This window comes from Siphateles boraxobius, unplaced genomic scaffold (assembly GCF_051911475.1).
Source record: "Siphateles boraxobius isolate OS27281-9 unplaced genomic scaffold, OSU_SipBor_1 65, whole genome shotgun sequence".
NCBI lineage: Eukaryota > Metazoa > Chordata > Actinopteri > Cypriniformes > Leuciscidae > Siphateles > Siphateles boraxobius.
Window position 1 is genome coordinate 5,500,186 of NW_027509192.1, and position 25,062 is coordinate 5,525,247.

The 25,062-nt window shown below is 35.6% G+C and overlaps 1 protein-coding gene across 2 annotated transcripts in view; it reads left to right on the plus strand.

Annotated features, from left to right (window-relative positions):
* The window catches only part of agbl1 (AGBL carboxypeptidase 1), a 162,327-nt gene that overhangs the window by 108,574 nt on the left and 28,691 nt on the right, over positions 1–25,062 (plus strand). For both annotated transcript variants that reach the window (XM_077210420.1, XM_077210421.1), the window contains exons 20-22: positions 13,860–13,989; positions 16,123–16,254; positions 17,218–17,394. In XM_077210420.1, the coding sequence (XP_077066535.1) occupies positions 13,860–13,989; positions 16,123–16,254; positions 17,218–17,394 (439 nt within the window). The remainder of the gene's footprint in view (positions 1–13,859; positions 13,990–16,122; positions 16,255–17,217; positions 17,395–25,062) is intronic.

Sequence of the window (25,062 nt, forward strand, 5' to 3'; positions counted from 1 at the left end):
AAAGTTGACATAAAACGGAAGTTGCAATAGTCTTTTCTTTACAATTGTGATGCATATTCAAGCGAAACGGATTCTTGAGCAAGAAAAAATGTAGGACGGGACTTGATTTTCTCAGTTGGGAAATGATTGGATGGTTTGCTATTGGATGATCTCATGTGAGTGACAGGTTGTCCCGCCCTCATGCAAGTAAATACATCATCAGAGAAGAGAATATATGTTGCAGCAAGAGGGAGGGAAATTAGTTTGATTAAAAATTATGAGGGCACATGAATATATATATATATAATATGTATGTATATTGATGTGCACGGATAAATTATTTATAATAAATTCTGCAATATCCATAAAAGCAAGAATTGCCATTTTTGATTTCATAGTGACTAAAGCTGTTTGGTATCACTTCAAATTAGTTGTAGAAATGGATGTATTTGTGCACATTAGAGTCTCAATTATTAGAATTTAGCTGTGATTGTTTTAGTAATTGCATCATTGTAAAAGAGTTGAGTGTCGATCTTGAATATGAAAAGGTTTTCATTACTAAGCTACATTTTTGTATTAAATATTACCTGAAATAAGAGGGCAGTTGTTGTTTGATCTTAATTTTCTTCTTAATATGACCACGGCCTTGTGTTATCAGTTGAGTCCAGCCTATTTTTCACCTCAGGAAGAAGTTCTGTTCCTTTGCCAACTCTTGCCTGGGGACAAATTAAGACACAGTGAGGTATATCTGAATAAAAGCGCAGGCCTCACAAAATGTTCTGTCCTCGACTGGCAAAAGCACCTGAACTGTACAATAGCATTGCCACGTATGTGTTTAGATTTTTATACAACTAGACATAAGCCAGTATTACAGCTATGCTGTCCGGGCAAGATAACACTGAGTGCTATGAGTAAGCAAAGCACTTCTCTTTATCCCCCTCAACTCGTACAGAACTTCCCGGGACTAGACTCCGATCCAGTGATTGCCAGGCACAAGCCAAATGTAGGAGTGTAAATGTATGATAAAACTGTCATTTCGCAAATGATAGATGTAGCTTAGCTTGCACTTCATTTGAGAGCAAAATAAGAGTTTAATCCTTCGGTTGTGCTGGATTGTCATGCTAGTTGTTTTGATGCTACTTAGACTTAGCAGATGAGTGTCAAGAATTAGCAGGTAGCAACAAAACTTGCATATTTGACGTCGCTTTCATCTCAAAGCGTTAAAATGAGGATCAGTATCACATCTGAGATGAGAGCAAACTATTATCTAGATGTTAGCCTGTTCTGTTCACATCAAAAGAGCCAAATGAATACCCAGCAACCCCAGTTAACCCAGCAGAACAGAACTTCCGCTAGTCCTAAATGTGAAGCGACAGCTTCATATCAGTAACACATAATGCTCCTAATGAAACTGTAAGTCTCTATTGCCTAGGCAAATTGAAGCTTGTTGCAGAAACACAAATGTAGACTTAGACAGATTGCTGGTACGCATACTATCAGAAAAGGCTTTACTAATTCTGATTTGTTTAGAATAGGAGCTTGATATGAAATGAAGACTTGAAGCTTTGGGATGTTAAGGCATGAAACATACTACACACAACTACGTGAATGCAAATACTTGTCGATTTCATGTGTTGTTGTGGTCTGAAATGTCCCAGAATGTGTTTTATTACAAAACCACAAGGGGCTTTTGCCACATTAATGCAAACGCTCTTCTTCTACAGTCAGTTTAATCATAACGGTCACATCGACAAAATAATGACAGCTTCTGTTACACTGGAGCCGAGTAGTGAATCACAGCATATTTCGTTCAGTGGGAAGTCAATAATTGGGCATAGAATGGGGAGTAGACAAATAAAATAATAATTTTTCTATAATTATTATAAAGTGGTCAAATTACTTTTAATTTTTTTGTTTTCAATATATTAATTTAACTGATTACTTATGATTGTCTAATTCTACATTCTTTAATTTATTGATCCACATTTACAGTTGATTACTTGATTGATTTGATCTATTTTTCTTCACAACTCATTTTCACAGTTTATGGTTGATAGCCATTTGGGAAACTGATAAATCAATTCGAGTAACAATTGAATTTTTACTTTTAAGCCTAAATACTGACATCGTGAACAACCACTTTGAAGACAATCCTGTAGAGCTGGAGCTGCCTAATACGTGGACAGCATACATATCCCACAATCCTGTGCGATTCGATTCTGTGACATTTCAGCTCGAAATAAAAATGCCGTCTGAAAGTTGCGGTTGATGGTCTGTTTGTGCGTGAATGTATGTGTAATGCAGTTCGTTGTTATGTCATTTGTTCGTTGTTATGTCATTTGTAGCAAGAAATTACTATTGTTCTTATTAAATATTTGCTCAGCTATCACCAAATTTCTCTAAATTTTGTTGTAGATCATTATACCATTAGGCTTCCTCAGAAATTTTGTGAGGTACCTTTGTGCCTGCAGTCACTGCCGTGTAGGGCAGAGAGGCAACAAGTCAGCTGCCTAAGCTTGCGGACACAGCCCTAGTTTAATGCCACAGAGATTTGAAGGTATAGTACCCACTTGAGTACTGGAGTGTGTTACTGCCACAAGAACATGTTAAGTATGTACTAGAAGAACAAGAGCATTTGTGTCTGTATTTGCATATATGCGTAGAGTATGTTCCTGATATACTAGATATGAATATTTTTGGGCAATAATGAAGAATTTTATTTTTAGTTATTTAGCTCCTGACTTCTCTTTTGTGAAACCAAACAATGACCTGAACCCTGAGTTTGTGGGAGTTTTGAATGTGTAAGGCTTGATCCAACATCACCCCTGAATATGCATAACACTGCACTATCCTGCATATTTTTGAAACGTATCGTTTCGCACCAGCAGTGGCTTAAAACCTAAGTTGTGAATCATTCAGCATATTTGATCTTACTTCTTCGTCTGAGGCATGAAAAACATCTGACTACAAAAGCCGCTGCACTGCAGCAATTGAAAATATTAGGAATTTGTAAGAATGAAAAGAGATGAATTAATAAATTACAAGCCTAAACAATAATATTGTTTTCCACAAAGACACTGTAACGAGATGCCTTTGAAGAGCGAGGCATAGTCTTAAACTTGCTTGTTTATTTAAATGAAGCTGAAACCTGTGTATTTTACATGGGGCTCATTTGAATTCCACGGTGTGACCGTTTGGCCGTAGACGGCGGTTGACGTGATTATTCTAAGCTGAAGTGAACCTCCGCATTCTTAAAGATAAGAGTGTGTGTGTGTGGGCGGTCATGTGTGCTGATGTGTGGGAATATTTTACAGTAGATGTTGGGAGGAGTGCTTCTCTTTTCAGTATTGAACACACATACATGCAGTAAGTGAGCAAGAGAGATTTCTAGCTGTCTGTAGTGCACTTTTTTAATGCCTTGAGGAAGGTGAGAAGAGATTTGGGGATTTGGAAGTGCCTCCCTGACTTTACAACATCCTGTGATAACAAAAAAAATCACATTTTTTTGTGTGTCTTTATGTGTACACCAAATATCCCATGGGAAAAACCATAGGGGACGGAGAATATTTGGAAATATCTTATTTTTTCTTGTATTTTATTTTTCTTGCATGTTTGATTGCTACAGAAGAAAAAAGTAGAATATACCGGTTTTTGGCCATAAGATTTTTTTATTTTTATTATTTTTTTTATTATTATTTTATTAATTATAATAAAAATCGGGGTAGGTGAGGAGCTGGGAACAATAGAAACAAACAATGGCAAACTATTGCTTCTGGATATTGCCAAATTATTAATCACAGTCAAAAGTTGTGGATTGTATGATTTCCTTAAAAGTGACTTTATGAAGAAGCAAGCTTAAATTCGCATACATTAGGTGAACATATTAACACGTCAAATAAAATAGGGTGTCATGTTTCCAGAGTACCATAATCCAATTCCTGATTATTTGACCTCAAAAGCAGTTTTCTGCTGCCATGGTAGTATTTTTCTTCTTTGCATTATGAATATAATTTAATTTTTTATCATACTCTGGCATCTTGCACAATATATGAAATAATAATACCGAGCATGTGTAATGAAGATTTCAGTCCTTATTACAAAGGGAATATGAAATGGCAGCTTGCTTTTACTTTTTTCCCCAAGTTCATCATGAATATTTGAATTCACAAGCGAGCGAGTCGATCGAGCTTCAACGACTTTGTATTTGCTTCATTTTCTATAATTGCCACGCCAAACAAAAGGGGGATATTAAACAAGCTTTCAATGACTCCATCTCCCCTGGGAGAATTTGTGTGCCCTGCAGGCATTAATAAGCAAAACATGAATATTCAAGACAAGGCCCCTTCAGATCTCCCTTATGCAATCTGCACTGGTGATAATGCCGCGCTGCCCAGTCGTGCACACAAAAAGGCGTTTTGATTCCTAGCTAAAATTCATCATTATGAATGGAGGAATACCAACAGTACCATTCCCGCGCTCGATACTTGCTATTAAACACCATCCTTTAAGATTAACACTGGGAAGAAAAGCATAGGATACTTTAGAGATACTATTTAGAGATACTATTGCTGTCTAGGGGAAAAGCAGGAGCATGTGGCGCCCAATGCGTGGACCTCCCAGCGGTGACAGATCGCTGGTAATCGGTTGCCGTGTATGTTAGCCGCAGCCAAGGAGAGCATTACGTTCATTTCACATTTCTGAAAGAGGTGCCATCTCCCTTTTATGTTGATGGATATTAACAGGGTTTGGCAGTGCAGATGCTTGAGGAACGTGTAGGCAAGGCGTTCAGACCTGAATGGCGCTTCTATTCCGGTATAGGGGGCGTCTGGAAGTGGCAAGTGGCTGGTTTGTGTTGGCCTGTCACTGATGCTGATTACCTTGCGCTTTAGAAATGCCACACACAAGCTAATATGAAGTGTTTTGGAAGTGTACGTAGGAAGCATGAAGGTCATGTTTGACAGCTGAATTATACGCTACTACAGTAGGATTCATGCTACCTACGTGGTCCATTTATGCTGAAATGCAGATTGAATTCAGCTTGGATGGATATTTTAGGCTGGTCAAATCAATATAGCCGTTTCGGTTGATGAAACGTGTCAGTGGTTCTCAACTGGTGGGTTGAAAACCGAAAAACAAGGATAAATGCAATTAAAGTGATAGTTCGCCGAAAAATGAAAATTCTGTCATTCATTCTCCCTCAAGTCGTTTCAAACCTGTATGACTTTTTTCCTCTGCAGAACACAAAAGATATTTTGAAGAATGATGGGGTACAAAAAAAATTTGTCTTTCATTGTCCCTAGACAAAACATTTTTCAAGACATTGCATTTACATTTATGCTTTCTCATTTAGCTGACACTTTTATCCAAAGCGACAAATAAGGATAGCAATAGAAGCAATCAAACTAACAATATAACATAATTTTTCTAAATATTTCTTTTGTGTCCACCCATGATGTGAGGTTGAGTAAATGACAATTTTCATTTTGGGGTGAACTATCCCTTTAAAAAATGCAAATAGGTATATTTCCATGTATAACATTTTTGGAAAGCATAATAATTAGGCTCTTAAATTTTTAAGTGGGAGGAGAAAGTGCTTCCTTACTCATTAGCTGCTGATGTCAAAGGATGTGCATTCAATGGTATTTTGAAGCAAATTCTTCAGAAATTAGGCAGATGTCAACATGGACAGATTGCTTAACATGAAAGTAACGGAAAATATGGCATATTTAGTAACCAAAGTGACCATTTTTCCTATTCATGGTAATGCAGTGCATGGTAATATTAATAGATATAAATGTTTGATTTTAAAGCCATTATTGTTACTTTTGTATAATAAACCATTTCGGTACTGTGTTGTGTGGCCACTTGATGTTCAATGTAAAATCTGCTTGGCAAAGCCATCATATATTCATCGGTTATGAAGGATGTTGAACTCAGTGCTTGAGGAATTGCTTGATTGGTTATATTAACAGCAAAGCCGTTTTTAACCAAATAGAGTCTCTGTTGTAGCTGTCATTTATGCTCCTGTCCTACATCTGCTCCCACATCTCATTCCCTAGGATTTGTCCTCTGGGACACGTCAGTCATGTAGCCGCACTGGAACAATAGTTTTGCCGGAGTTTTGAATGGGGATGAGGAACTAAAGAGGCATATGTTGTTTTGGAAATTATATTTAACTTAGAAGCAAAAATGGGACCGTAAGAAAAGCATCTCATTTCCGTTGCTCAAGGTTAACAGAAAGTAAAGGTATGTGTCGTGACGGTTTAAGGAAGTAAATGTGTCATGACTGTTTGAGGAAGTTTGAGGAATCTAATTTGTAGAGCCAAGGTAATTCGGCACAGATATGTCAATGAAAAAATAACAGATATTTGACGCATTTTCTGGAAGTAAAGCAAAAATGGCTGTTTTCTTGTCTTGTTTACTGTTAGTCATGTTATTCAGTGTTATAAAGGACTTAGTCAAGTGCTATAGTTCTTGTTTAGTCTTCAAGGGGATGCAGGTTCAAATCCATATTTATTTTATGTATATACATTATCATATTTTAAGAGTAGAATTAAAATATAATTTATTTATAATTTATATATATTCATTTAAATTATTTGTAATTTAATATTTTTTATCTGAGAAAAATTGCAACTAAACATTTATTCATTAATGCAGCTTTGACATTTTGATAATACCTTCTTTTATGTCCAATGGGTTTAGGGAGACAATAGGGTGAATGACAATGTTTATTTTAAAACAAAAGATCTGCAGATAGTGCGACCAGTGTTGGGGGTAACGCATTACTAATAATGTGAGTTACGTAATCAGATTACTTTTTTCAAGTTATGAGTAAAGTAACGCATTACTTTTAAAATTACAACAAAATATTTGATTTACTTTTTCAAATAAGTCAGGTTACTTTGTTTTCCCATTTAATGACTGACACCTCTCCTGTGCCCATGAGGCATTGTGCGCTGTGTAAACATGATGGCTGTTGCCGTTTTAGACTAAATGTTAGCACTCATCTCACTTGGAAAAAAAAACAGATTCAATATTCCTCAAAATAAATAAAAGCACATCTGCAATAATTAAATATGTAAAATAAAACTAATATACTTTCGCCTGGTTTCACAGACAGGGTTCAGACTTAGCCGGGATTTGGCTTTAGTTCAATTAGGGCATTTGAGTAGTTTTTATTTAGAAATGTCTTTGCTGCTGACCTTCAATGATCTAATTCAACCATTCTAATAAGCAAAAATCACTTTAGATAAACATCACATTTGTCTTTCATTTTTTGTTTTTTTATTGCTGAAGTAAGAGTGTTGAACTTTATTCTCCTGCATCCTATTCTACTGCAATCCTGAATGGCAGCACAGCTGAAAGGTTTGTTTGAGCTGCGCGCTCTACTGTACAGGCGTGCATTTGCATTTCCTTCAGACTGAGGCTTATTCATTTCACTTTTGGTGTGAAAGGGCCTGTACATTTTCCTAAATGTTTTTGTTATTTAAAAAACAAAACAAGCAAACCCAGCTTAGTTGAGAAAAAGTAACATAAAACTATTGTAACACATTACTTTCCATAAAAAGTAAGTTACTTTTAATTACTTTTTAGGGAGTAACGAAATATTGTAACGCATTACTTTTAAAAGTAACTTTTCTCAACACGGGGTGTAACATACTTTTTCTTTTCTTTTTTTCTAAAATCAAGTTAAAAAAATCTGAGAGGGCATGATGCTTCTGTCAAACTTGAATACATTATGTAAACAGAATGCTTTCTTTATGAAAACAATTGTTTGCAGATTTCATAGGCTTTACTTGCTTTATTAAAGCACACAAATCCTCTGTGACCTTGAGCGGCGAGATCCATTTTTTGTTCATTTCTTTCGTAATGTGTTGTGATGAGAACTCAAGGTTTAGCTAATGCCTTCCTCTTCTCTCTGATGTCCCTGTTTTGTTGCTTTTGAAAGATGGTGCCCCATTTTCTTTTCCACTGTTTTTCTGTGACAGAGTCAGAGTCAATCAGTAGCACTCCACACTATTCACCGGGGTGACAGATTATTCCCTATTCTTGAAATGATGCAAAGCCTCACTCTGGAAATCGTTAATTAAATCACAGTCATTAAGTAGTGATATGTGAGAATTGTAACACTTCTATTTTTGAAATTAGACCAATTCCCAGAGGAACAGACAGCAACGCTACATCTTTATATATGTTTAATTATTATCATTACATTATGGAAAATAATGAACTTTATCACAATATGCTAATTTTTTGACAAGGACCTGTATATATATATATATATATATATATATGCTATACATTTATTTTCTTAATTTTCTATCACCCCCAATCTTGTAAGTGGTGGCAAACATATGATCAATTAATTGATTCTGTTTTTTATAGTCTGGGACTTGGATTTCTAAAATGACAAGTTTAAGAAAAGGGTGTGGCAAAATAATATTAATTAGGTTGTTAGGTAACCCAAAGAGCCATTTATTAACACCTAACCAGATTAATATTCATGAGCAGAACCATCACCATGTTCTGACGTCACAAGCAGCTCGCCAGTAGCTCCTCTCTTCAGAACTTGTTTTGTCATCTATAAAACACTGTTAGGAACATTAGTTCTGATCATTCCTGTAGTTTAATTGTTGCATGGAACGTCATTATGAACATGATAATCCCTGCAGCCTCTCTTCAAAGTTATATTTTACCATAACAGTCACGTCTCACTATATTCACTAAATGCACTTCACGCTTGCTTGCCCCTCTTCCTCCACCGATAAGAATGTGCGGCTATAAAGGTAGAGCATAATTACTGCATTATGCAGTTTAAAGGTTTACAGAATTATAGCCTTTGTGCACAAAGTCAAAATTTTGACATCATTTTAAATGAATACACTGTATGATTAATATATCGATGAAGTCATTCACAATGGGGCTGATTGGATGTATAAAAAACATTCAGAGAATGACAAATATTTGTGTATAAATACAGTACTTTATATAAATAGTTTCTATTTTTCTTTTTTGTCTGAAAATGCATTGTGCTTATGTGTTGTTTCATAGTGGTAGTGATTTAGTTCAAATTTGTTCACTGATTCATTCTGTGTCTTGACTTTTTGTTTTCATTGACTAAATATGTGCTTAGATCTGTTCACTGATTCATTTTGTAACTTGACTATTTTTATTATATTCTCCAAAGATTTATTCAGATTTGTTCACTGATTCCTTTTGTAACTTGACTCTTTTGATTCCATTCCCCAAAGATTCATGTAGATTTATTCACTGTGACTCTTTTGATTCCATTCACCTAAGATTTATTCAGATTTGTTTAATTATTCACTAAAGATTTGTTTGTAATTTGTATGTTTACTGATTCATTCTGTGAATATTTCTGTAGGTTACAATACCGGGTGACCAGTGAGCACCTTCTTTGAACCTGTTAATGAAGGGAAAAAAACACGTTAAAAGACTTCTGGAAACAAGTCAGTTCTTTGAAATCCAAAAATATTGATTTGTTTAAAAACAATAAAGCTCCAATATTGTTGAGAATCATTGGATTTGATATGAACAGGCCTTTATATGCAGACTGAAGAGGAAACTTGTCAAAACTGACCTGCAGGTTTCTCTTCATGAATCAAACAATAGCCAACAGCACTATCCATTATTGATGGCTGAAATACAAATAACACTTCACTTTCAGCTTGAAGGTGAACCAACAAGATACCCGTTCCCTTAAGTACTGATGAGTCAGAGGAGACGTGTGGGAGAAAGACTTTACATCGTCAGATCTGGGCTCACAGAGTCGGCTAGTTTTTTTCTGACCTCAACCTCTATCATCCATGTCATCAGCACAGTACAAACAAAAGTGATAAGGAATTTTCACGTTCCAATTTCTGTTAATGGCAGTTCTTCGTGTCCCAACAAACAGTGCAGATTCTAAATATTGACTTGTCCTCCTTGCTTTTGTGGCACCATGTAGTTGTATATGTATATATATATATATATATATATATATATATATATATATATATATATATATATACCTGTATATATATATATATAGTGTGTGTGTGTGTATATATATATATAAATATATATATATATATATATATATATATATATATATATATATATATATATATATATTTGCTAGATTGTAAATTCTGACATATATTAGCTAGTAAAACTGTAGTGTGTAGTGTCTCTGTAGTGTGTACATTCTTATGGTACCATCAACCGATCATCCATGATGACCTTAATAATTGGCTCAAAAACATCCATAGTATCCTTTTTTTTCTGGAAATGGTCAGTTCACAACACTGCCATATTTGGTATCTTTTCCTTTTACTTCTCGCTCGACTAAACGTCACTGATTGTGCCCATCTCAGCTGATGGAGATTTGAGTAGAAAACGAGGATATAACCTCATTAGCAGAGGCGACGAAAAGCTATCGAGTCTGATCCAGGTGATCTATCTGTAACCATGAGAGTAAATTGAACTGTCCTGCTTCAGTAAGTTGATCAGGAAGTGACTGTGTGTGTGCAGTATAATAGTGTGTGTGAGTTCAAAGGGTTAGTGTCGCCTGAGAGGACGCGGCTTTCACTTTACGGTCACCCAAAGACGATGTCAGTATTATTACAGTCTGATAATGAAGTAGTGTGTGTGTGTTTTTATTTATTTATTAACTAAAACACACACACACATATATATATAGATATATTGAAGACACATTAATGTATATTATATTTAATAACAGAACTTTGGTTTGGAAGTGCTGCACAACAACAATCATACAATTTAAGTAACTCCAGGATTGCTTATCAATTTCTGAGATTATTGTCGCATCAGGTGGCACAAGGAATCGTTTTGCTGTCCTTTCCTAATGGTTACCAAATCAATCATAAGCAAATTATACAAGATCTATATCGCACTGCATAATGCTTAGCAGTTAGACCAATAAAATAGATCAGTATTGGACGGATGTGACTGGAAGAGCGAGACGAGGCTTTGATAATCCCCACCTTCTCTTATTTATCTTTGTTGTAGCTAAACTGAGCGTGAACTGTAACTCATCTCTGGATGAAGTGATGTGTCTGGTCAACAGAACACTACAGCTACAGCACTTCCTCTCTTGAGGTGATCCTTGCGTTGATTCCTCTCATTGTCAGCCACTTCATATCCTTATTAATAGTTAATGTGAACAAATGTATGTGATGCAGTTTTCTCTCCAAAAACTCCCACTGTTCTGTCATTTCTTATCTCAGTGAGCATCAAATGCTTTTCTATTTTTCAGCGGGTGATTATAAAGGGGGAGTGACTTGCGTTAATGGCTTCATTATAACTTTTTGGATCATAAACTGTATAAACGATGATTATATTATAATCCGTATACACTTGAACAACAGTAGTCTTAATTAAAGTCTTAACTAGCTCTTGCCTGCTGTGAAATAAATGTTTCTAGAGCGTAATGTGTTTACTTTTATCAATGAGTCAGGAGGCATTTGATTGGATGTTTTGGATGTTGGCGGAAGCAAATGGCCGTGGGTATTTAGTTTGTGAGGTCGAGTTGAGTCAAGAGTTTTTGTGGTGGGCGAAGACCAAATGATAATTGGGCATTCAGTTTTTGATGTGGGTGGAGTAAAATGTCCACTGGGTGTTTTGTTTTCATGTGGGTGGAGTCAAAATTACCATTTAAGTATTTTGTTTTTGAGTTGGTGTCAAATGCTTATACTACATGGGTTAGTTATTATTTGATAAGCACCTTGGGAACCAAGATTGCCTAAAGTTTTTAGGTGGGTGGAGTCAAATGATCATTTGGCAGTTGGTTTTTGAGATGGGTTGAGTCAAATTACATTAGGTGCTTTGTTTTTGATAGTCAACTACCTCTACTTCATGGGTTGATTTCTGTTTGATGAAGCACTTGTTCATTTATGAACTCGTTTATTAATTAATGTTATTTCTTTCTTAACTCTTTCCCCACCAGCATTTTTTGTTAAAGTTTGATCATTTTCACAAAAATGTCATGGCCCTCAAAATATTTTGTTGTATGAATATCTGAACATGCAATATATCAAAAGAAAGAACTGATCCTATGCTTTTAAACAAATCTTCATGTATTTGGTCATTAGACATTCTGTTTTTGAGGTGGATGGAGTCAAACGCCCAATAAGTGTTCTATTTCGAGATGTCATTGAATGTTGTGTTTTTGAGGTTAGTTTGAGTAAAATGGCCATTAAACATTCAGTTCATGTGTTAATTGGTATAGGATGATGTATTTTTTTTTATTTCTCTTAAATAATAAGCATGGAACTATTGTTTCTGAATTATATTTGGCCTTTGAGACCAGGGTTGCTTTGGGCTACTGCAGAATGTGTCATGCACTGCAGTGCACTAGGTGAAATATTGAGAAGTAGACATTTTAAAAGCAGGATGTGTTAGAGGAGCTGTCAGTTTTCGGAGAACCATAAAAGGGGACAAAATACTGTTCCACCTCTCAGTTGTCATCAGACGCAAGAGCAGAGAAGTGTTCATAAATTATTCCTGTCAAGAACAAAATGGTGCCCCGAAAAAAAGAGAGGAAAAAACATGAAGTCATTGCAAAAGCCTCAGTTTTGTTGATCAAATATTTACAATCTAAATATCAGGCAATTGATACATAATGACACAATGAGTTGGAAATCCGTGTCAGAAATCGTCTAGTGTAAACGTGGTTTGAACAGACAGACGGGTGATGTTAATCTAACTCTCAAGTCATCTCTGCTGACATCCAATGTTTTTGGGGGTTTTTTTTCTACGTAGGTTCACTTTAAACTATAGACAGCTGTTGGGTGGAACAATTGTATTGCCGTTTCCACTTTGCTGCCCCCTGGGGTACATTGGAAACCCTCCTGAACAACTGTGTTTTGTCGCCTACAAAATACAGTAATTTCCTTGTCTCCAGACCCCTTGAATATGGCATTTTTGTTTACTATGAAAGTCTCTGGAGATTCTGGCTTTTTGCTCAAACTTATTCAGCAGCGAGCCACAGCTTTTCAGAGGGTTGTATTTATAATCATGCTGTTCTGTGTTTCCCTTTCATTTCTAATACATCTAATAGCATATTAGTTTAATAGCTGATATCTTTAGAAAAAGTCTGTTTGAACGAACTGTTCAGAGGCAAAAAAGACCTGCAGCTTCCATCTTTTGTTTTTGCGCAAACATTATCAATGTCTGTGAAAACAGCCACAGAATTTGATGAAAAGACAGAATTTTTCGATGCAAAATAGTTATTTTCAGGTGCCGATTGTGTTTTACTAAAATATTACAGGCTTCAGCTCATTCCAGATCAAGAACAATGCAGCGAAATCATCACACGGGGCAACCTGTGACCAGAGAGCAACAGTCTCGCTCAGCCATTTCAAACGCGGCCTATCAATTTGTTATGTTTGAACATTGTGTCTTATAATTGGCTTTCAGGAACTGAATGTGGGGGAGTCTATAGTTGGCATGCTGCCTCCAAATGCCAGTAGGATTTTGTCTGGAGATAAAGCTCAGCTGCTGCTCGTTCTCTAATCAACAAACTGGTTGTGTGGTGCTAGATAGCTCTGTTCACCGGCGACCTTTCAGTAACCTGTAAAGGAAGACGCTGATATGGGAACATCACAATTGCACTGGTTTTAATATTCACAGAGGTACACAGACAAGAACAGAGAGAGTCAGATTGGTTATCTTGTCTTAAAACAGACAGGTACGCTGAATCAGATATTAGATTGCAAGTTCAGATGGTTTTTGATGTTACTTTGATCCCTGGAATGGCATTAAAATGCTCATGAAAACCAAATAGGACTTTTAGTTAGTTTAAAATTGGCTTTCTGTTCTTTGTAATCTCTCTTTTTTTTCATTTATTTCAGTAATCGCTGTTCTCTCACCGCTGAGGATCTCAACAGACAGTGGCTGAAGCCGGACCCTAATTTAAGCCCCACAATTTACCACACCAAAGGCTTCCTCTATTACCTCAACAGCATAGGCAGGACTCCGCTGGTAAGTTTCCATTAAATCTCACTGCACTGTAACTGACCTATTGAGTCCTAAAGTTCCATGAGGGGCCCACCGGAAATTGCTCCATGATCTTGAAGCTTTCCGCTTCTAAATGCAGGTCAGGGGCGACCAAATCCATAAATGTGTGTTGGGTACGACCGATTTGGATATTAGACCATACAGACTGAAGAAAGAGGCCTCTGTGGATCTAAGCACTTCAGTGTTGATCAGAAATGATTCAATTAAATAAATTAAATGAACTGTATTATAAGTGAAGAAATGATGTCAGAAAGACTGACTTATGTGTGACTAATTAAGATAATTTTTTAAGAAGAGTAGAATAGATATATTATCATTGCTCCTCCTTAAAAAAGATTTAGTTTAAAATTTAGTTACTAAATTATTAATTTGCCTCAGCCAACTGTTAAATTGAAACTAGGGCTGTCAAATTATTTAATAAATCAATGACAAGATGACGGAAAGGGGTGTAGTTCTGTAATTCTCGAACTGCATAAATGATTTAGTGTTTTTGAATTAAATTAGTTGAGTAAAGGATTCAGTGACTCACTCATACAGACAGTCACTTGTTTCGTTCCTGAATGAATGAATGTTTTTGAATGAATCACTTGATTAAAGGATTCAATCACACACTCATAAAGACAATTGGTGTGTTCGAATTAAAACTGCTTCAAGGTTTTGAATGAATCCTGGATGAAACAGCTTTTTGATAGAATCAGTTGAGTAGATGATTAAACGGCTCATAAAGACAGTCCCTTTTTCTGCCCTATATTCAAGATTAATAATCCAGAATACTATTTCGGGTGTATAGAATGCAAATTGGGACACATGGAGTAATCAGTATTTTGAGCAAACCTGTTGTATGAAGGATAAATGTCACTTGTCTCTATCCAGAATGAATGTTTGAAATTAATCATTTGATTAAAGGATTCAATGATTCAAGTCACTTTTGTTCCTGAAGGAATTAGCATTTTGAGTGAAAATGTTAAGTAAATTATGTAATAAAACACAGTTTTTTAATATCTTACTAATAAAGACAGTCACCGCTGCCACACCTACTGCCATAACTATATATATTGCAGAAAGTGTCATAGAGTTTTTAGATGACCTCTAGTTCATGTCTCCTAACAAAATTAAGAGCTTTTTTATTTTTAGTCAGGTCTATTCATAGAGTCTTGTCCAGTTCCTTTGAGCTTCTTCTGATGCTGTTAAAGCACTAAAGAATAGCATCTATCTTTACCTCCGTCCCTTTCCACCCCCTGTCCTTTTTCAAAAGAAGCTTCTCAGGAAATGGAGTAATGGACCCATTGCCCTATCTCTGCATGTCAGGGGGGGAAAACAAAGCAACAGAAGTAGGTTCGCCAACACTTTTGAGAGAATACACTATTAAAGATGGTCAAGTAACATTCCAGTACAACCCAAACTGATGCTTGCCAAAAAAAAATTAATTAAAAAATTATCTGGAACTGATGGAATGTTAAAATATCTTAAAATATAAATTATGCAATTAAGTGAATACAAATTATTCAGAAATGACCATTGGTGGGCCTGTAATTGAGTGGCACTGACCTGTTGCGAAGAACATTAGCAAATACTTTGACACAATTAGCCAGATTTACATACCAATTATGCCACAATTCATAATTGATCACAGTAATAATAATGCAGCGTACCTGGTCAAAGTAACGTTGTCATTTCTCCAAAACCTACAATGGAAAAAAATGTGACTTGTGCAGTTAATGAATGAGGATGGAGTCCTCTTGTTGAGCCTTTACAAAAAGCTGGCATGCATCGCTATGCACTGGCAACTAATTAGCGATAACAAGAGACCAAATTTGAATTAGAGTCTAAACTCAATGCATTGTCTAGCGTTTTATTCCCCTCATCATACGCATATGTGTGTCTTGTCACAAGATGAATTATGTTTCGCTCGGCCTAAAGTTAACGATGTGTTTCTGTCGTGTCAGGAAAGCTAAAAAAAGACGTTTTGTTTCCACCTGATGTTTGACCTCCTTGTCCTTGGCTGTTATTCACGCACACAGACGCACAAATACAACACAATCTTGCCATTTTCTCTCTATGTCTTTTGAAAAATTGCTGTGTTATCACATCCCACAGGTGTTTTGCGATTACCACGGTCACTCCAGGAAGAAGAATGTGTTTCTGTACGGCTGTAGTATGAAGGAAACCCTGTGGCAGTCTGGATCCCCCATTAACACGGCCTCCCTAAAAGAAGACCCGGGATACCGGGTACACTTACTGCCTATAACAAAGACATTCGATTTTTGTAGATGTCATTGCCCTTGGTTCTGCCCATAGAAAAATCTCATTGGCCAAGTGGATATTAAACATAATATGTTCTGATTGGCTGTGATTTGTGTCACATCGCTCAGGAGATTTTCAAACAGACCCAAGTCTAAATAATGTCTCAAACTGTGCTCAGATTGGTCTGCAATCAAAAACGTGATATTTTTCATTTGATCTTGATAACGTAACGTATTTCAACGTAAATTATTCCTGTGATAACAAAGCCATTACTCCAGTCTTCAGTGTCACATGATCCTTCAGAAATAATCTTATTTTGCTGATTTGCTTTTTTAGAAACACTTCTTATGATTAATGTTGATAACAGTTGTGCTACTTTATTTTTGTGGAAACCATAATCTTTAGTTTTTCATGTTTTGGAACATTATAAATGTCTTTACTGTCACTTGTGATCAATTAAATACATTTTTGGTGAATACAAATATTTAAGTCTTAAAAAAAATCTTTCTAACCCCAAACTTCTGCCTGATAGTGTATCTTATTCACATTAATTTCACAACTCTATAGTCATTACTGTATGTTCATTCTCATTTATTTATATTTTTATTACTTCTATTCTTGGTGAAACATCTGAAACAAAGTTGATTTGTCAATGTTACAAAACTGAGTGAGATCTCTGTAACAGTTTAGTGCCCAAGGAAGTTTCTTCCCAACATACAGGCTGTAACGAACTGAGTTAAAGGATAGGCATATAAATGCGTATGTAAATCTGTGGAATCTGTAATGTGAAAAATATGGCATCGCTGTCTGCTGTCTGTCAGATGTCTGTCATCTATGCAAAATAGTCTCTTAAACTAAATATACACAAAACTAGAACTAAAAACAGTGGAATAAAAATGCAAATACAATGATACTTTTTCAATCCTCATGCATTGTTTGTATCGACAGACCATTGCAAAAACTCTGGACAGAATAGCACCTGCGTTCTCCTTCAACAACTGCAACTATCTGGTGGAGAAGTCTCGGGCGTCCACAGCGCGGGTGGTCGTTTGGAGGGAGATCGGTGTTCTCCGAAGCTACACCATGGAAAGCACTTACAACGGCTGCAATCAGGGCATCTACAAGGTTAGCCATTTTAGATGAAAGGGTCAGTCGAATACACGGTTTAGTGAATTAACTGTTTTACTTTCCTGTACTTTAATGGTCGTGCCACTTTTGCATGCATAATTTTAGTGCAAAGATCGCCATCTCATTCACTAATGATGATCAAGTGATGGAGAAGAGTATTAAAGGCCTCCACATATTCCAACACAATCTCATGAAAGTGCGTATCTATACCACAAATGTTATTTCTCATGCCATTTATACGGCAAAAATGTTTTTTGCGTGCATATGCTACGCACTGAAAACCCCTTGGTTAGGATTAGGGGTGGGGAGTGCGTGCGTATTATACACGCCATAAAGTGCGTATCATATGCACGCAAAAACTATTTTTGCCGTATAACTGGCACAAGAAATAACATTTGTGGTATAGATACTCACTTTCATTAGATCGGGCTTACAGTGTAACTCTTTAAAGGGATATTTCTCCAACTTGATTTAGTTCTGTCATCAAGTTGTTCTAAATCTGTATGAGTTTCTTTGTTCTGTTGAACACAAAAGATTTGATTTGGCAACTAAATAGTTTCTGGTCCCTATTGACTTCCATAGTATTTATTTTTCATACTATGGAAGTCAATGGGAAACAGCTACTGTTTGGTTACACACATTCTTCAAACTATCTTCTTTTGCTTTCAACAAAACAAAGAAACTCATACAGATTTAGAACAACTTGAGGGTGAGTAAATGACAGAATTTTCATTTTTGGGTGAACTATCCCTTTCGTGTGGCTGAAACATACCACACTCCATTTTTAATCAGATTAGCTGCAAGCGCCTAGCTTAAATCTGACCTTCTTTTTATCCCTTGGCATTCTCCATCTGGCTTTCCCACAGCTATCCTCTTCTCTAATGATGCTGTCTCAGGGACCATCCCTCGTTTTCCCAGGTATTCATTATCTACTCATCCTCGCCCCATCTACAAGTTTAATAATCATTCATTAACCTGCTTATTTAGCCACATGCGGTTTTCAGATCATAGCCTAGATACCTGCGTAACATCTTGCCTGAGAATTAACTTCCAGAAGGTTTTTTTTTTTACTTTTTTTTTTTTTTTTACTTTTATGCAGAATATTTGCCTGGTGTGGTACCAGGCACAGTATAAGAAGCAGATGGAACAAATATGCATTGTGATTGTATAGCTAATTTGATATTTGTTAATGCAAAATGATCGTGACAAATTGTACAACTGTATAGGAAGTAGCTAGAAAATATATAGAAAATAGCTAGCTGGGGACATTACCCAAGATGGCCACTGAGTGAAATGGCTTGCCTTAAAAGGACTTGGTTTGGTACTTAGCTAAGCAAACAGTCATTACAGGCCAAACTTGGTAATATTAGCGATACTGGCAGATGGGATTTAGTCAAAGTAGAGTGATTCTAACGCTGTGACATTTGTGAACGTTCCGGGAGGTCTGGCAGCCCTTTAATAATGGACAGGGTGCCGAATTACTCTTGACCATGGAATGCACCTTTAAAGGTTCTGCAAGTAAGAAAATTGTTTTCAGAAAGTGCTAATGGTTGAGGAAAAATGTCTGATAGGAGAATGTCAGCTCTTGAGGGAGACATTTTATTAAGGCGAGAAACGGCAGGCAAAAACATTGTTTTTTTTTTCACTGGTCAATTTTGAGATTTTGGGATATTTGTCTTCAATAACATGTCTTCTTTCAGACTTGTGGTGAAAAAAAGTCGTTAATACACTTAGGTCTTTATTTTACTACACTTTGTCTGTTTGCGACTGTAGATTTCTCATAAATTCATCAAAAGTTGTCGTTATAAATCATCCCGCTGATCCGTGATCGCGATCTGCACCCTATCATCACACACACCGTTAGAAAGCTCTCTCTCTCTCCTGAACAATACTGCTAGATCCAAATATTTGGATTATTTGGATTATTGGTTATTTCCTTATCAGCAACCAATCGCGAAAGTAAAAGGGGGGATTTAACTCTACATGCGCAATCTTATTGGCTGATGCTAAATCTTTAAAGCCCGTTTTCTCAAAATGACTTTTCTATCGTACTCAAAGTCCGAAATCTCCAGTTCAGTAGCACCTCTATACACCAAACTTCCCAGTCTTGTACCTAGTTATATTATGAAGACATTTACAGAGGGATTTGTAAATATATTATTCCTAGCCTGATTTATATAAAATTTTATTTCAAAAAACATGGCGAAAATAATTTTTTAAGGCTATTGGCAGTATATTCTGATTTACAGGATAACAAAAGTAGATATCCATAAATCCATCTGTAATTTTTTCCCATCTAATATGTGAACACAATGAAAAAATAATTTTGAAACTGGCTTTATTCAATACTCAGATTTCGTTTTTTAAAATATATGCAAATTACCGCATATTTAATTAGATAATGCCTAATTTGCACATTTAAACATTAATTTACAGGAAACTTGTAATCAATTTTTTTCTCATCTTAATGTAGGTAATCAGCAGGGAAAGTTTCACGTTGATATCTGCTAGCGAAAAAAATATCCTATTCACCTGTAGTGTCTCGCCTTAAGTTTAATCTCTTAATCCCAGTCAAAATAGGACTTGTAGTTCAAATAAAACAGCCAGGATCTGTGCCAGCTAGCAGGTGGACAGATGAAAACAGCCCTACTCCTTCTCAATAAGACAGGATTGACTAACAAGACCTTAGAGGTATCCATCCATAATTGTTTACCATCCAATTTTTGTTATTTTGCTCCATAACAGTTTTTTTTTTTTTTATGTGTCGGTTAGATCTTCTCTGGCTGTCTTCCCAAAACATTTCGGAGTCTTCTCCTGACTGTTGATGTTTAGTTTGTAGTGTTCAATGAAACTGCTAGCCAAGCACCAGTCAGGGGTCTGTTTCTCAGACTAGAGACTCTGATGTACTCCTTGTCTTGTTGTGCATCTGGAACGTCCATGTCTCTCACTGTGCTGGTTAGATCCACTTTGCTTTCTTCTTTCAAAACAGTAGTGTGTGGAACAGCCTTGGTCTCTCAAAAGAATAACAAACTGTTTCTAGAAAAATCTGTTTATGTACTCAATACTTCAGCAACTAAAAAAAGACACTGTATTGATATAAATAATATAAAATACTGTAATAATAATAAAAAAACAATTAACATAATCATTTTTATATTTATTATTATTTTATAATTAATATTGTATATATTTATGTATAAATTTATATTTTATTTGATTTATAACTATAAGTCATTTAAAGTCAGTTTTTGTGTTTCCTAACCTATCCAAATGTCCGTTGTCAGAGTAATCCGCATCCCTGTTGGTGTTTGAAGAGCGTATCGGACAATATGCAGGACGCATGAGCTTCTAAATGTGTATAGATTTGGACTAATGGATCAGAAAATCAGACATTTCATTACGAGCGGGGCATACAAGCGCAGCTGGCAGGCCAGATGTTTTGGTACATGTACTTTTAGCAATGGGCGGCAGCCCGAGAGTCTCTTGATTAAAAAGTCTGTACTAATATTCACTGCCGATGTCAGGAACCTGGCAGACCATTAGACTGTGGAGCCAATTCAAGTGGGCCCTCTCCGGGTCTTTTAATGTGAGTTAGACGAGAGTGGGAACGTAAAATAAAAAAAAAGAGTGAGTGGATAGAAACTCCCTCTGTTCACAGCTAATTCATGCCAATTAGCAGCTCAGACGAGCTCTGGGATTCGGGAATGGAGCGAAGCTTAATTACGTCCTCAGTCAGTAAATCAGAGCCCGGGTCATTCGGAGTAACGCTGTCTCTGAAATGTCATCACTGCCTAGCCGAATCCCTGATCAGATAGACCGCTACACCTGTACCATAAAAGAAACATCTCGCTAAATCTGAGCTTTGGGCGGCACGCTTTTTTTGCTCTGGACTGAAAAGGAAGTGAAACTTATCCATTTTTCCCAGATTGCCAATGACACCGGTAGGACCTTTGCTGACGGTCTCCCACTCAAAGCAGAGGTGTCTTTTGCCAAACGAAGGATAATCTTCAAAAGGAATCTCATTTGCATCACAAAGACGGCACCTTTAATCACCTAAGCTTTGCAATTTCAGACTGCCGAATGAAATTCCCCACTTCCTTTCCTTTGCACTGCTTTCTCTTCTAAACTTAATCAGCTATTGTCGTTTTTTTGAGGAAACACGTGGATTAAGATAAACGAGAGGCGTGATGAAATTGGTACAAAGTTCGTTTAATTAAGTATGCCGAGTGCTACATTCTGATTAGGTTCAATTTAGTCGCAGCTAGGATAAACACTTTTGTCTGAAACGAAACTCTGAAGCAAAGTTTGAATTTTAGCTTAGTGAGTCCTACAGGGAGTTTGCAGCAGCCGTGGAAATTTTTTTTAGTGGGTAATTTATCTCCTCAACTTAAAATTGACTTGTGATAGGCTGTAAATTCTGTCTGATTTAATGTCAGATGTTAAAGACTTGGTATAGTTTGTTTGAAGGTTGGAGAAACTTTAAAAACAGAGCTTCAGCACAGACATTGCTTTTCATTTCATGAAATTATAGGTTTCACTTTATTTTGATGGTCCCTTTAACACATTCTGTTGACTATAAGTAACGTTGCACCTACATGTCTGCTTACTCGCATTAGGGTGTTAGTAGAGTATTATTATACTGGTAAGGTTAGGGTTAGAATAAGTTGACAACTATTGCAAAGTTACTTATAGTCAGTAGAAATTCTGTTGGAGGACCAACACAATAAATGGTTAGCAGATATTAAGCAGACAGTCCACTAATAGTCTAATGAGAGTTAGTTGACATGTAGTTGCAAAGTTACTTATAGTCAACAGAATGTCCAAAAGGGACCATCAAAATAAAATGTTTATATAAGTATTTTTATATAAACTGCATTTTGTTTGGAAATATTTTAGTAGCTTGTTTTGGTAAGCCTTCATACACATTTCAGAATTTATGTAGTTAAGCATATAAACTAAAAAAGAAATAGTTAAACAAAACTAAACATTTTCTTTTATACAGTAATTCACATTTTTGTGTCTATATGTGAATGATTCATCAGTGCTCATTAGTCCAAATAAAAAAAAGTTTCATCATCTGAAGCAACTTTCCTTCATGGCTGACATAATCAAGACCAAGATTTTGGCCTAATCCCTCCAATCACCTGGCTCTATTCTGGCATGTATTTTTTTTAACTTATCCAATCAATTCAAATCATATCCCATACTGCAAAAATATGTGACATTATTGAAAGAAATGGCTTGTGAGTTCAGTTTCATGTTCACTTTGGGATAAATGTGTCATACAAGGTGAATTGTGGATCAACTGCGACAGGTTGGAGACATGAATCAGATTGACTGTTTGGATGGGTTGCTCTATGGGTGCCACTGAGAGGCATTTCCTAGACGATGACTGATCTGATAATTGTATTTCAGGACAGTAAGTGGAGTTATGACCCATACGATTTCCAGAAATTTAATTGGATCTCTTAAAAAAGAAAAAAGAAATAATTATGGCTACAGCCATTTTGAGGAACATATGCTCGAGACAGTAATTTGATGTTTGCAAATTGATTAAAGCAACTCTCATAATATGTGATTAATATCAAAGGACGGCTTTTAATTATGGCCACGGCAATATTTTGCAAGGCGCAGCAAACTGAGGACACTGACTGTGCTGAGTGTGCAGGTCTGACAATCAGCTGAGAACTTCCATTAAATTATACGCCAAAGATGAGTCTATGGAAAAGTTTAATCTGTGGTTGCACCATGCAAGAGCTTTTTCAGGTTTAGTTTTTGTTGGTTGCTTGTCAAATCATTATATCTTATTCAAAGCCAGTTACATTTTAGAATCCACCAGAAATATATATTTATTTATTCATTCATTTATTGATTTAATTTGTTTTCATAAAATTACATACATGTATATATCATATTGTGAATGAATAATTATAAATTAATTAAATCTAATTTATTTATATAGATATATATAAAATAATTATAATAATAAATACAAATCAAATTATTTACAAATTATATACATATTATTTTCATACAATTACATACATTCATAGATCATATTGTGAATAAAGAATTATAATTAAATTAAAATGTTTATGAAATGTAAATAAATCAAATGAATAATAAAATAAACGTGTATATATATATATATATATATATATATATATACATAGATTATATAAACATTATTTATATGTAAAGATAATTTTTTTTTTAATTCAATTATCGTTTTAAATTAAACAATTCCTTCTTTTTAAGTGTTCTTCAGATGTTGTGACATTGAAATTCGCATGTGTCTCTCTTAGTTGTGTGATATGCGCTTAGATGTTCTGGATGCCTCCAGCGTCTCCATCTCAATGTTCTCCAAGGTGAAGGGAAAGTTAGCACTTCAAACGATGAACACCACAGACCTCTCTAAATCATTTCTGCAGGTCAGGCTTTTAGAATCGGTTCTCTGTTTCCATTCACTATTCATCAGTAGCTGATGTTAAATGGTGTTGTCATGCAGGAATATGAGAGGAAATGTCAGTTGCCTGGTCTACTGGAAGAGAGCATAGATTTTAAATGAGGATTCATTTCACACTTGAACACACATACGCGTCTGGTTCACTATCTTTGTGGTTACTCTTCTTAGGCATAAAGGTTTGTATACTGTACAAACTGTATATTCTCTCCCCTTACATTAACCCTATCCCTAAACCTACCCATCACAGAGAACTTTCTGCATTTTTATTCTTATTTTACACTTATTCTGTGTGATTTATAAGCTTGTTTTCTCATGGGGACCTCAATTTAGGTCCCCACGGTGACACGAGTCCCCATGAGTCAGTGTGCGTTCAGATTTAAGTCCCCTCCGGGAAACAAGCACACGCACACACTATCCAACTCTAAACCTACCCATCACAGAAAAAGTTCTGCATTTTTACATTTTCAAAAAACATAATTTAGTATGACTTATACACAAAAAATGTCACCACAATGACTTTGGGATCTTTGTGGGGACATTTTGTCACCATATTGTACACCCTGAACATGCACACACACACACACACACACACACACACACACACACACACACACACAAAGATAGACATGTTCATATAGTGTAGAGTCTATATTGAAAATGTGCAATTCAAAATCTGCAAATAAACAACATTTTAGGATTTTGTAATATTTATAACAACTGTTATGACATTTGATGACGGTTATAGAATAAATGGAATAGAAAATTAGTAAACACATAATAAATCTATTTATTATTATTATTAATGATAATCAATTATTTATTGTTATTATTTAAATTATACAAAAAATAACTTAAAAATAAAATATAAAAAATGTATTATTAAAATGAAATTGATATTGACATTGATATACTTGACTGTGAAAAAGAGTATGTTTTTAAACGTCAACAATATGCACTTGGATATAAACGAGATGCAATGGCTTTTCCTTAGTGTCTCTGATCATTTGCATTTCGAAAGAAAATAATTCACATGCAGTATGTCAATCACAGCTTTATAATTTGGCTTTTTGTTTAAAGGAGAATTTAAAAAAAAAAAGGTTCAGGAACTTTTGTCTCAGAGTAATAGATTTTATATTACTTTGTATATTTTTAGGCACGATGTACAAACCATATTTATGGAACTGAAAGGACTGAATTGG